This window comes from Aulonocara sp. 'chitande type north' Nkhata Bay, linkage group LG14 (genome assembly GCF_057382095.1).
Source record: "Aulonocara sp. 'chitande type north' Nkhata Bay isolate Kocher_YH1m ecotype deep benthic linkage group LG14, A_spYH_male_GT1.1, whole genome shotgun sequence".
In the NCBI taxonomy this organism is placed as follows: Eukaryota; Metazoa; Chordata; class Actinopteri; order Cichliformes; family Cichlidae; genus Aulonocara; species Aulonocara sp. 'chitande type north' Nkhata Bay.
Genome location: NC_141357.1, coordinates 31186123 through 31199894, shown reverse-complemented (window position 1 = coordinate 31199894; position 13772 = coordinate 31186123). Strand labels below are relative to the sequence as shown.

The 13772-nt window shown below is 38.9% G+C and overlaps 2 protein-coding genes across 2 annotated transcripts; one reads left to right on the top strand and one right to left on the bottom strand.

Annotated features, from left to right (window-relative positions):
- Positions 1–1220: 1220 nt before the first annotated feature.
- tex26 (testis expressed 26) lies at positions 1221–6369 on the bottom strand. The gene is made up of 7 exons (XM_086260461.1): positions 6294–6369; positions 2625–2709; positions 2367–2529; positions 2112–2268; positions 1764–1946; positions 1512–1673; positions 1221–1391 (listed from the first exon to the last, which is right to left on the bottom strand). The coding sequence occupies exons 1-7, from the start codon at positions 6367–6369 to the stop codon at positions 1258–1260; spliced, it is 960 nt and encodes a 319-aa protein (XP_086116587.1). The 3' UTR covers positions 1221–1257.
- Positions 6370–8100: 1731 nt separating this feature from the next.
- Positions 8101–13772, top strand: LOC147314951 (high mobility group protein B1-like). The gene is made up of 3 exons (XM_086260433.1): positions 8101–8243; positions 8356–8577; positions 13769–13772. The coding sequence occupies exons 1-3, from the start codon at positions 8101–8103 to the stop codon at positions 13770–13772; spliced, it is 369 nt and encodes a 122-aa protein (XP_086116559.1).

Below are 13772 nucleotides of genomic sequence, written 5' to 3'. Positions count from 1 at the left end.
TCTGTTTGAGCAGCTCTTTCACCAACCAGTCAGGCTGTTCTTTTCCATCCTCGCTGTCAGTCAGTTGTCTTGGTACTGAAGAATCATCTGCTTTCTCATCCCGATATCCCAGCCCAGATGTGTTTCTTGTCCTCTCGTCTAAACCACTCAGTTCTGAGAGGATGCTGGAGGATTTGATATATGGGTAAGTAACGTTTAACCTTCAGTTATACAAGAAGGGACTTATTAGAGGAATCAAAATTCTCACATGTTTGAAAAAGAAACATTAGCGATGTTGCATATGATCTGTTTAATCCTAGGAATGTGATTATGATTCCCAGGTGACAGTGCTTCCTGCATTACAGGATAACTACTAAGTACTACCACAGATGGCAACACAAGCCCCATGACTACAGCAAACATTTTGTAACCAAGACTGAGAATAAAGCAAGGCTTCAACTTTTATCACTTGTCTAGACATTTAAACTCTGTTAGAGCTGACATTTAAAAGCAATGTGATTTCCAGTGGCGGCAGGGTAAACAATAACAGAGCAGATTACCTGTGTACATGTTGAGTCTCTAATCTTCCCGAAGCTGAAGAAGAGCGAACCTTTTTCCCCAAAGGCATTCTTTTTAATTCCTGTATCTTAAAGGTTGGTGTGACGTAAAAGGCACATTTTAGTGTTAAACATTTCTTCAAAGAGACCTCCAAACAGACGTTAATCAGTCAGATCTTACACTAGCTCACCTGATACTCACTTATGCATTACACCTGAACAGAGCAGGTGGCCCCGTGGTAACTAAGACACCAAAAGTGACAACTGAGACTACACAGCTTAAAACAAGACCCAGTGCTTGCAAAGAATCAGGGCTGTGACCATGTAAACATTGCAAATGGATAGAAATAAGCTATTGAGATATTGTTCTGTATTTTAAACTACTGTGCCACATTTTAACTTTCACTTCATTTAATTTACATTGCAAACCTACAGTTGCTAATATGTGTCAACAAAGGTTAAGCATTTTTCTTTTATTGTTATCAAGCTGTATAAGAATTGAGTTAAGTCCGATTGGGGAATATATTTTATATAAAACTAAGAGAAGCACGAGAACATTTGATTATTAGGCACAGACGTTAGGTCACAATATCACGCACACAAAAACTAAATCAGCAAAAATGAATTCTTTCATGTTTAATTCATAATATTATTGTGCTGATTTTACAGACTGAACTGAGATTACATAAAAACACAAACAGCTAATATAAAATGATGAAATTCAGTGAGGTCCTGGCCAGCTTGATCTCCACTCTGGCGAGTCTGAGTTACGCACAGCTGCTGGAAGTTTATTGACTTTCTCCTTATTGTTTGGACAGACATCTTTACTCAAAACCACTTTTAGAGCCTCCTGCTCTGTAAAGCCAAAAGATAAAAACCAACATAAGCACATCTGTCAAACCACAATTACTGAACAATCTGTTATAAAGCTAAAACATCAAAATAAATAAATAAATAAAATAAACTGGTGCTAACCCCTTTTAGGTAAAATTCTGTGTAACTGCTCCAGCTCCTGGGGTGTCAGAGACTTCATCACAGATGTGACAGTATTGACTGGCTTTCCGAAAAAATGGTCATAGGTTGTTACATTAGCACGATTCTTCTGAATCTGCAAGTTTCTTGGTACAACAGTGGGAACTGTAACATAGACAATCATCATCTAATACACTGCAAATCACCAGAGCTGCTGTTTACATGCATCTTCTATAGTTTTTGAGTAGACAGTACCTATACCGGGGCAGGTCACATTTGGATCTGTTTTGCAACAGCGAGAAACACTGACCATGAGTTCAGATTTTTGGTTTGGCTGGCGATAATTGGCCCTCATCACAGTGTCAGTAGAGAGTGATATGCGGTGCCTGTTGTGCATAGGTGCAAACCATCTGGCTGCTTTTTCAGTGTCATTGTACTCTGTCAAGAAGAAAATACCATGACAAAATGAAAATGAATGGCAAATGGAAAATGAACTGTAGAGAGAAATGTCATGAAATGTTATGACATCTGGATGTGTGTGCACAGATGTAGTCAGCCATTCTGACAAGTTCTCGTACATGAGATTGACTGAAAATTGTGTACCTTGAGGTGTACCCATGAAGTCACATTTGTAAGTGGAGAGGTACTGTGCGGTTAGGGCCTTACGGATCTCACCCTCAGAAGGGAGGCATTTCAAAGGGAATGCAATATGGTCAGAGTTTCTTGCAACATCCCTTGGCAGCCTCCACATCATGAAAGACTTGGGGGAAAATAGCTTAATTTAAAGGTTACAATACACTGTGAAAGGTCAAGCATGCCATTTCACTATAAATGTAAAAACTGAGGGTTGGTGCCAACCTTGCTGGGATGCGGGTTATTTCTCCTCTGCCCTGAGGCTGTTCCTGTACGAATGCATTCAGGTTTACAGGCAGGCTTCCAGCTAAAGTCCTTACTGTATATACTTGAACCAAAAGGTCCAGACTGTGAATATGAGTCTATCAATGACGTTGACAGGGGCTTCCTACATAAGTACCAGCACAGACACATAATTACACACACAACCATGCATAATGTGTATGCTTATTTAGAGCCTCATAAGTCCATGATTTTACTTACAGGAAAATATCTGCAGCTGAACTTGGCTGGTAGACGAATTGCCTTTTGTGAGTTGTTTCATATGGATCCCACCACTGTTTCCCCCCTGGAAAAAATACTACTATACTGTAACTACTTTTTTAAGTATTTCAATCACTGTAGACATGGCACATCTAAAGCTGAGTTCAAATTAAACTTTTTGATCTACATAGTAACGACAGTATAACAAAGGCTACTGTATACCTCTGTAACGTAACTGTGCTTAAAATAAATGTTACTTTTTGATCCATTAAAATGTAGACTTGTACTAAAAAATGAATCTGTACTTCTAAGTTCTGTTGTTCTCTGTAATTTTAATATTATCCAGATTTTGCTTGAAATATTAACATGGACTTGGACAAAAATCACATAAAACAAAAGCATACTGGAAAATTTACTGTTAGTCAATTTGGTCAAAATTGCCACGTAAAACATGAGTAGTAATTGGTGCATCTGTTTAATAAGAGAGTATAAAATGGGATATTGTGACTGTGGTGCATGTGCTTGTATTATAAGGATTTGTTAGAGGTGCCTTATATACACTGAACAAAAATATAAACGCAACACTTTTGTTTTTGCTCCCATTCCCCATGGGATGGACGTAGAGACCTAAAATTCATTCCAGATACACAATATGACCATCCCTCCCAAACAGTGGTCACAAATCAGTCCAAATGTGTGGTAGTGGGCACATCTGCTATATTGAGATAATCCATCCCACCTCACAGGTGTGCCACATCAGGATGCTGATCTGACATCATGAGTAGTGCACAGGTGTACCTCAGACTGCCCACAACAAAAGGCCACCCTGGAATGTGCAGTTTTTTGCGCTATTGGGGGTCTGGGGACCCAGAACCGGTCAGTATCTGGTGTGACCACCATTTGCCTCATGCAGTGCAACACATCGTCGCATGGAGTCTATCAGATTGTCAATTGTGGCCTGTGGAATGTTGGTCCACTCCACTTCAATGGCTGTGCGAGGTTGTTGGATATTCGTGGGAACTGGTACATGCTGTCGTACACGCCGGTCAAGCACATCCCGAACATGCTCAATGGGTGACATGTCCGGTGAGTATGCTGGCCATGCAAGAACTGGGACATTCTCAGCTGCCATCTGCCCTGAACAATGTGAACCATGATTCATCCGTGAAGCGCACACCTCTCCAACGTGCCAGACGCCATCGAATGTGAGCATTTGCCCACACAAGTCTGTTACGGCGACGAGCTGGAGTCAGGTCAAGACCCCGATGAGGACGACGGGCATGCAGTTGAGCGTCCCTGAGACGGTTTCTGACAGTTTGTGCAGAAATTGTTTGGTTGTGCAAACCAATTGTTCCAGCAGCTGTCTGGGTGGCTGGTCTCAGACGATCTTGGAGGTGAACCTGCTGGATGTGGAGGTCCTGGGCTGGTGTGGTTACACGAGGTCTGCGGTTGTGAGGCCGGTTGGATGTGCTGCCATATTCTCGGAAACGCCTGTGGAGACGGCTTATGGTTGAGAAATGAACATTCAATGCACGGGCGACAGATCTGGTTGACATTCCTGCTGTCAGCATGCCAATTGCACGCTCCCTCATTGCTTGTGGCATCTGTGGCATTTTGCTGTGAGACAAAACTGCATATTCCAGGGTGGCCTTTTGTTGTGGGCAGTCTGAGGTACACCTGTGCACTACTCATGATGTCAGATCAGCATCCTGATGTGGCACACCTGTGAGGTGGGATGGATTATTTCAATATAGCAGATGTGCCCACTACCACACATTTGGACTGATTTGTGACCACTGTTTGGGAGGGATGGTTATATTGTGTATCTGGAATGAATTTTAGGTCTCTACGTCCATCCCATGGGGAATGGGAGCAAAAACAAAAGTGTTGCGTTTATATTTTTGTTCAGTGTATATAGTAACAGACATATAAGGTGCCTTATATGCAATGTTCTCTCTAATTTCTCATATGTCTGAGCGAACGCACAAACTCCCTGAGCGGTCCCTTGGACCACTGTGAGCAACAGTAGACGTGTGCACTGTGGTCACGCCAGCATCGAATCCATCCAAATTACATGGTTTATTAAAATAATCAAATTACAGCATTTACATTTATGTTAGACTCCTTTTAACTGCTTTATCCCACTTACAATGAAAATGTAAAAACATCTTGTTCATGACCTGTGTAGTATGTTAACACTATTGGAAGTAAAAATAACTTGAACTCCAATTTTGAAAACAAAACTTTCTTTTTTTTTTTTTTTTAATAAAGCGGACTATGAGTCTGTGGTCTGGGAGAGAGTCCTGTAACTCTCTGTCTGCAAAATAAAGTATACAAAGACCAATGTTGGGTAATTAATTATATAGTTACTTCTTTAAAAAGTTACTGAGTTTTGCAAACAAAGTTTTTTGCAGCTGTTTACCTAAAAATGCTGCCAAGGCGTTTTTTAAATAAACATTTCAAAATATTTACAGAACAACCAGCTGTTCTGCATCAAATTTGATGCCACACAAATTATTTGTGCTACTCCAAAAAATCATTTCTGTCCACTGTGAGATAAAGGAGAACATCAAAAGCCTGATACCTGCAGGCCTGACAACAGGAGATGTATCACTGCTGTAACACCTGTAACATTCAGCAGTCGCCTCATTGTTCTAACGCACACAACAAAACTATTGACTACACTACACACTAACTACACAAAATTTGCTCTAAACGTTGCAAATCTCTGGCATTTCAAAACCGCCGTCACTCCTAAAACTTCCTGGAGTGCTTTCAAGCGTTTTCCTTATATGTTTTTACCGTTCCTTCCCGCAGTAAATATAAACAACGATAGTAATCCAGAAGAAAACCAAACATTGCATATATTTTTATCATAACTCTGGTTTTACGTGGCCTATCAACACAATTTAAAAACTGGTATAAAGTCCACACTTTTTCCGTCAATTGTTCCTTCTGTCCTGCTCACATCTCCAATGGTTGTACACGTTGTCATTAACGTGGCTTCACTCCACAACAGCCACGCGGCGCCGCTTTTCTAGCTAAAACACCGGTGTCGGCACATAAGGACGCTGTCATAGCCTATCAACGACGTTGATTAGCTGTGCATTTACGTGAATGTGAATTGCGTGATTGGCTGGACTATGGGATAAGGTGGCATCGTTCTAATCCCATACTGGAGCCGCCAGTCACTTATTGACTAACACTTCAAAACAGAATTGTCAAAGTTTTAATTTTAATTTCAATTCAGGTTAGATTTTTTTTTTGTGCGCAACGCAGATTTTTTCTGCGCAGGGACCGTGCCATCAGTGCGCAATTGCGCACGCATGCAGTTTAGAGGGAACATTGCATATGTCTGCTATAGGTGATAGTGGGCAAAACAATTCCTAACTTCTCAAATCTTATAATCTGACAAATACTCATATTACAACCACAAACAACTAAAAATAACACCCCAAAATAATAAAAACTAAACATTTTAAAACAAGAAAAAACAAAACATAAAAAAGCAGATAAGTAAGTTTAAAAAACACAAAACTGGTATAACATGTACGTTAATTAAACAAAACCTTTTGATGTTACAATAACATGCAAAATAAATGCAAGAAAACATTTTAAGTTCCATACTGGGTTTCTTTTTGTGTTTACCTATCCTTGGTTTAACATTACCTTGCGTTGCCATTGGTGACTGGTGGTTTGTTCTAGCATCTCCTCTTATAGCTGATTTCAGTGTACTTAAATCCATTTAATTTTTAGATGAAAAGTTACTTCATTGGTATCCTGATGAAAAGCATATGCTGACAATTCCTGTGAGTATTAAAATTAGAGCATTATACGTACACAAGCTTTATCTACACAGTGTCAAAGCTGATCCAAGCAGGATGTAGTATGCACTGTGGTTATGGAGACCTACAACATTTAAACAGAAGCACAGCAGGGGAGATGTTGAATTAAAAATTTAGCATTGTTACAGGCGCCTTATATGTCTGTTACTGGTGATAGTGGGTAGTAACTAAGTACATTTGGGTATATTTTTCGGTAATCAATATTCAACTCATCAACAATTCAAAGAGAAATAACTTACAGCAATAGATTTAATAGTTCCTGAATATTTTATAAATAAAAAACATTAAAAGAGAAATGGGCAATTCTTCTGTACTGCACTTCTTTCAACTGTATTACACATCTTTTAACTGTATAAACTAAACTTTAGATAATATCATGATTTGTTTTTTCTAAAAATAGTACATGACATAAAATAAGATATTTCATAGTTGCAGGAGGTAAACATTTAACATTTTGGCTTTGTTCATCCATCCTTGTCCACACAAAAAATGGACTTCAGAAGTTTTTACTATTAGAAGTCACCTCAAAGCTTTGCTATTATTACTTTTGCTGCTGCTAAAAATGATAACACTACATTCCCTAACTTAAAAGTGAGTGCTTCCTAAACCTAATAACTAGTTTGACCACTTTTGGCAGCAATGACTATAGTATATACAATCAAGCATTTGTGATAACTGGCAATGAGTCTTGGGATTGCTTTAATTTAGGCCCAGTGAAGGATTTTAAAACATGAATGACCTGTTTAAGGCCACGCAAAAGCATTTCAATTGGATTTAACCTCGGTCTCTGAGTGGGCCGCTCTAAAACCATCCTTTTATTTATTATTTTTTGAGACATTCAGAGACTTAGTCTTGTGCATAACCAAACTGTACTTCACAGCTTTGGGTCACAAACTGATGGCCGGATATTATTCTTCAGGATTTTCTGATAGAAAGCAGAATTCATGGTTCCATCAGTTTCGACAAGAACCTGAAGCAGTATAGCATCCTGAAATCATCACACTAGCACCACCATGTCTGACTGCTGGTATGATGTCCTTTTTATGAAATGCTATGCTAGTTTAATGCAAGGCTTCCAAAAAGTTGTACTTATGTCCCATCAGTCCACAGAATATTTTCTCAAAAGTTTTGGGATGTTCTTTGGAGGATGTTTTTTGGCAAATGCAAGACAAGCCTATGTATTCTTGTTGATCAGCAGTAAACTCACCCATGGATGCTACTTTTTTCCCAGTCTCTTTCTTATTGTTGAATTATGAACACTGACCTTATTGGCACATTCCAGTTACCTCATACGTTGGGTGACAGAACTCAGGAGGGCTGTTACTCCCGAGTTAAAATAAATATAAAGAAAAACAGGATTTGATTTGCTTCTCAACAAGGAAGAGCCATTCCTGTGTCGCAAACAATACAGCATAATACTTGCTTTTTGTAATATGCTGTATTTGTATTATGCACAGCTGCAGGTTGGTGGAGCTGGTACTTTCAGAAAAGAAAATTGGAGTCGAAGGGACATTCCAGACCAACAAAAAAAACATCTTAAGGCAACTGTTGTTGTAATTAAATATTTTTTTTCTAAATTCAGTATTTAATTTTTTAGATTGTTTAAAATTGGCTGTGTTTCTCCAAAGACAATGTCTCCAAAAGAGAAAGGCAAGTTTGAAGACATGGCCAAGCAAGACAAGTTGCGTTATGAGCGGGAAATGAAGAATTACGTGCCTCCCAAGGGCCAGAAGAAGAAGCGATTCAAGGACCCCAATGCCCCCAAGAGACCACCGTATGTGCCATAATCTACACTTTCTCATTTTCTTTCAGACTGTAGGGGTATTTTGAGCAATTAAACGGCAACGTTTTTGGTTTTTTTCCGTTTCCTTCTTTCCCCCCCACAGGTCTGCATTTTTCCTCTTCTGTGCAGATTTTCGCCCAAAAATAAAAAGTGAAAATCCAGGCCTTTCCATTGGGGACACAGCAAAGAAGTTGGGAGAGATGTGGAACAGCTCATCTGCGGAAGAAAAGCAGCCATATGAGAAGAAGGCTGCCAAGTTGAAGGAGAAATATGACAAGGTGATAATCCAAAATGATTATCACCTTGTCATATTTTCCCCCCACAGGTCTGCATTTTTCCTCTTCTGTGCAGATTTTCGCCCAAAAATAAAAAGTTAATTAATTGAACTGAAATAAATATAACAATTGCAACTGGGAACTTGGAAATTCCGACTTAATCTGAAATGCAGGATAACTGAGGGAAGTGAGACTGCGAGTTTTTTTTAGATATTGCTCTGGGATCTTTTATGACCTCATGGACGAGTTGTTAATCCACTCTTTTGAGTCATTTTAGTAGGCTGGAAAATCCTGGGAAGGTTTCCTGTACAAAGTTGTTGCATGATGTGCTTTTTGAGATCTTTAAGACCACTAGTGGTGTGCGGATCGATACTGAAATATCGATTCTTCTGATACCAGTAAGTTATGTTGTAGAATCGATTCTCATATTAAAATATCGATATTTTAGTACTTTGGGGTAAATTTGTAGTTTATCATTAAAAGGAACACAGTAGAAAGAAACTATATCATTTGGATCGTCTAAATTGGAAGGAACTACTTCCTCTTACGCCCTTCATAGTCATATGTGAAACACGGCTGTACATGATACTACATGTTACATGATGATGTGTTTCCCTCTTTATGCACTGAAGCTGGCACGTTCCCTGAGTTTTTCCAGCAAGATGGTGCACCACCACATTATGGGTGCCAGGTCCGAGCATTCCTAGATGAAGTTTCCTGAAAAGTGGATTGGTCGTCGTAGGCCAGTTGAATGGCCCCCAAGGTCTCCCGATCTGACCCCCTTAGACTTTTATCTTTGGAGTCATCTGAAGGCAATTGTCTATGGTGTGAAGATACGAGATGTGCAGCACCTAAAACTACGGATACTGGATACCTGTGCTGGCATTTCTCCTTCGGTGTTGCTATCAGTGTGTGATGAGTGGGAGAAGAGGGTTGCATTGACAATCCAACACAATGGGCAGCACATTGAACACATTTTATAAGTGGTCAGAAACTTGTAAATAACTCATGAAAGAATAAAGTTACGTTGAAACCAAGCACACCATTGTTTTTCTTGTGACATTACCAATAAGTCTGATGTGTCACATGGCCCTCTTCCTATTGAAAAAACAAAAGTTGTATCTAAGATGGCTGACTTCTAAATGGCCACCATGGTCACCACCAATCTTGAGGAGTTTGCCCCCTCACATATACTAATGTGCCACAAACAGGACTTTAATATCACCAACCAATATTATACGTGTATGTAGAAAGGAGTATTATAGTAAAATATTGAACAACAATAAACATAATATGAAAGGAATATGGGATGTTTTAAACGGTATCATTAAAAATAATTCTGGACAACAAAGTTATCCACAATACTTTATCGATAATGGCAATATTATGGAAAACACTGCTGATAAGGTCAACAGCTTTAATCATTATTTTGTAAATATTGGACCAAAACTGGCAGAACAAATTCCTGAGTCACTGCCATCAGTAGAATGTAGTGAAAACCTGATTGATAGGAACCCTAACTCAATGTTCCTCACATCAGTGGAGGAAAAAGAAATAATTGACATTGTACACATGTGTAAATATAAAACATCCACTGATTGTAATGATATTGACATGAAAATCGTCAAGAAGGTCATTGAAGGAATTGTAGGACCTCTAACATATATTTGCAACTTATCATTTCAGACGGGAAAAGTGCCAAACAAAATGAAAATAGCTAAAGTTGTGCCGCTGTATAAAACCGGGGATAGACGCCACTTCACAAATTACAGGCCTGTTTCTTTACTACCACAATTCTCCAAAATCCTAGAAAACCTGTTTAATAAACGATTAGACAAATTCTTAGATAAATATAAATTACTCTCTGACAGTCAATATGGATTCAGATCAAAAAGATCAACATCTCTGGCATTAATCGAATCAATTGAGGAGATTACGAATGCTATAGATCAGAAACAGTATGCAGCTGGAGTATTTCTGGATCTCAAGAAAGCATTCGACACAATCAATCATGACATATTAATTAATAAACTGGAACGGTATGGGATTAGGGGGGTTATACTGCAATGGGTGAAAAATTATTTAAGTGACCGGAAACAATTTGTGAAGCTGGGTGTCCATTCCTCATCATGCTTGGACATTGCTTGTGGTGTTCCACAAGGCTCTGTACTGGGTCCAAAATTATTTATTATTTATATAAATGATATTTGTAAGGCATCTGATATATTAAAATTAGTATTATTTGCAGATGACACAAATATTTTTTGTTCTGGGGGGAATCTAAAGGAGCTGCTGGATACAATTACTTCAGAAATGTGCAAAATTAAAAAATGGTTTAACAGGAACAAACTATCGCTAAATCTAAGTAAAACTAAAATTATCTTATTTGGGAATTCCCTTAGAAATGCACAAGTGCAGATTCATGTAGATGGTGTGGAAATTGAAAGAGTACTTGAACATAAGTTTCTTGGTGTGATTATAGATGATAAATTAAACTGGAAGTCTCATATAAATCATATACATAACAAAATTTCAAGAAGTGTCTCAATCTTGAGTAAAGTAAAACACATTCTGGACCACAAATCACTCCACATTCTCTATTGTTCCCTGATTGCACCGTATTTGAATTACTGTGCAGAGGTTTGGGGCAATACTTACAAATGTTCGCTATCATCAATCTTTATATTACAAAAAAGGGCCATAAGGATAATCCATAAAACTGGTTACAGAGATCATACAAATCCACTATTCTTAAAATCAAAAATTCTAAAATTCACAGATCTGGTTCATTTTCTCACAGCACAAATTATATATAAAGCAATAAATAACCTGCTTCCTGACAATATTCTAAAAATGTTTTCTAAAAGGGAACGGGGATACAATTTGAGGGGGGAATTAAATTTAAAACATCCTCGTATCCATACAACATTAAAAAGTTTTTGCGTCTCTGTGTGTGGAGTGAAGCTGTGGAACAGACTAAGTAAAGATATGAAGCAATGTCCAAGCATGGCGCAGTTTAAAAAGCGGTTTAAGGATATGGTTTTTACAGGGTACAGGGAAAAGGTAGAGATTTGATAGGGTGTTCTTGTCTAATATTTTCATGTGTGTGCGCATGCACGGGTTTGTTGGTATGGGTATATATGTATGTGTATATGTATGTATGTATATATATATATATGTAATTGTAGGTTGTGTATCCTTCAGGTGTTAATGGGGTTATTGAAAATGTGTATATGTGCGTATGTGTGTATATACGTAGGTATGGATAGATAGAAACATATATGTGTATATATTAAAAAAAAAAAAAAAAAAAAAAATTACACATAACATATAATGTAATTACAAGGAGGTATTTCTGTAGTCTATTGATACTAGATAGTGGAAAAGGGGTGGGATTAAATAAGCTTATGCTTCTTCCTGCTCCTTTTTGAACATGGACGTTATTTGGAGTTGTGGTTGCTCGTTTTCCTTTTGTTTGCTTTGTTCATTTGTCTCTTTTAATTCTATTTTTTTTTTATACTTTTTCAACATGTTCAAAATAAAGATTCAATCAATCAATCAATCAATCAATCAATTCCCATTTTATTACGTTGTATCCAAGTGGAGGAGTTCAAGTATCTCGGGGTCTTGTTCGCGAGTGATGGGAGAAGGGAGCTGGAGATCGACAGACGGATTGGGGCTGCGGCTGCAGTAATGCGGACGCTGCACCGGTCAGTCGTGGTGAAGAGGGAGCTGAGTGTAAAAGCGAAGCTCTCAATTTACCGGTCGATCTACGTCCCTACCCTCACCTATGGCCACGAGCTGTGGGTAGTGACCGAAAGAACGAGATCGCGGATACAAGCGGCGGAAATGAGCTTCCTCCGAAGGGTGGCTGGCCTCTCCCTTAGAGATAGGGTGAGAAGTTCGGCCATCCGGGAGGGGCTTAGAGTAGAGCAGCTGCTGCTCCACATCGAAAGGAGCCAGCTGAGGTGGTTCGGGCATCTGGCAAGGATGCCCCCTGGGCGCCTCCTGGGCGAGGTGTTCCAGGCATGTCCCACCGGGAGGAGGCCCCGGGGCAGACCCAGGACACGCTGGAGAGATTATATCTCTCGGCTGGCCTGGGAACGCCTTGGTATTCCCCCGGACAAGCTGGAGGAGGTGGCTGGGGAGAGGGAGGTCTGGACCTCTTTGCTTAGGCTGCTACCCCCGCGACCCGACCTCGGATAAGCGGATGAAGATGGATGGATGGATGGATGTATCCATATAAATGGCCCACCCTGTATAAATGTGTGGCAGCCCCTTGGCGTACGCACTCACAACAATGGCAGAGTGTTAACGGAGTCATGTGTGGACGTATTTTACATCCACAAACAGCCAAGACGCGGTTTGCGATACATGTGGCAAGACAGTGAGGTGTTGTGGCAACACCACTAACCTCGTCAAACACCTCAGAGTAAATCATATCACAGAATATGATGAGCTTATGTTGAGGTGAACTGAAGAGGAGGAGAGGGACAGGTGCTGATAGGGCGAGACAGACGTATCTCGCGGAGTCCTTTAGTGTTGCAGGCAGGCAACATGCTCAAATAGAGCACAACTTCAAGTTTTTTTTTTATTTCTATATGATAATTCTGCATTATTAAGCAATAAGAACAAGTAGTCTAATGTTCTGTAATCATTATGAAGCTATATTATTATATTATTATTACAATTACATAATACAATTATATATTGTATTATGAAATACAATGAAACATTAAGTTTTCGTACAAAGTATTGGTATCGGATCAGTATCTTCGATACCACCCTGGATTTTACTTGGTATCGGATCGGAAAAGAAATCAGTGGAATCGCACATCACTAAAGACCACTTCATTTTGTCAAAACCTAATTAAGTGCTTTCCATAGCCAGTGAAATTGAACTCCGCTTTTCAAAAAATGTGTTAAATCATACCTAATTCATTAATATTTAATAATAATTAATATTTCGCTGGATAAATGAAACTATCATTTAAAATTTTTTTAATTTATTCTTGTCTAATATTAAAACTTGCTTTAACATGTACATGTGGTAAAATAGACAATAAATAAATCAGAACGGGGACAAACACACTTTCTCAAAGCAGTGTGTTACGTAAACGATATGATTCGCTGATAATGCTCCTTTAAGGTAAGCTTAGGAGTAACTTCAAATTGCTAGTCTTTCCTTTTTGTTTTTTACTAATGGGCTCTGCATTTCTTTCCGTTTGTGTTTCCCTGCAGTTAA

Bases quoted from the DNA above. Each gene is read 5' to 3' on its own strand.
- tex26 (XM_086260461.1), bottom strand. From the start codon at position 6,369: ATGGATTTAAGTACACTGAAATCAGCTATAAGAGGAGATGCTAGAACA. The intron at 2,269-2,366 runs GTTGGCACCAAC...TTTTCCCCCAAG, and splicing joins ATAACCCGCATCCCAGCAAG to TCTTTCATGATGTGGAGGCT. The intron at 1,392-1,511 runs GTTAGCACCAGT...TTGGCTTTACAG, and splicing joins CAGAATTTTACCTAAAAGGG to AGCAGGAGGCTCTAAAAGTG.
- LOC147314951 (XM_086260433.1), top strand. From the start codon at position 8,101: ATGTCTCCAAAAGAGAAAGGCAAGTTTGAAGACATGGCCAAGCAAGAC. The intron at 8,244-8,355 runs GTATGTGCCATA...TCCCCCCCACAG, and splicing joins AATGCCCCCAAGAGACCACC to GTCTGCATTTTTCCTCTTCT.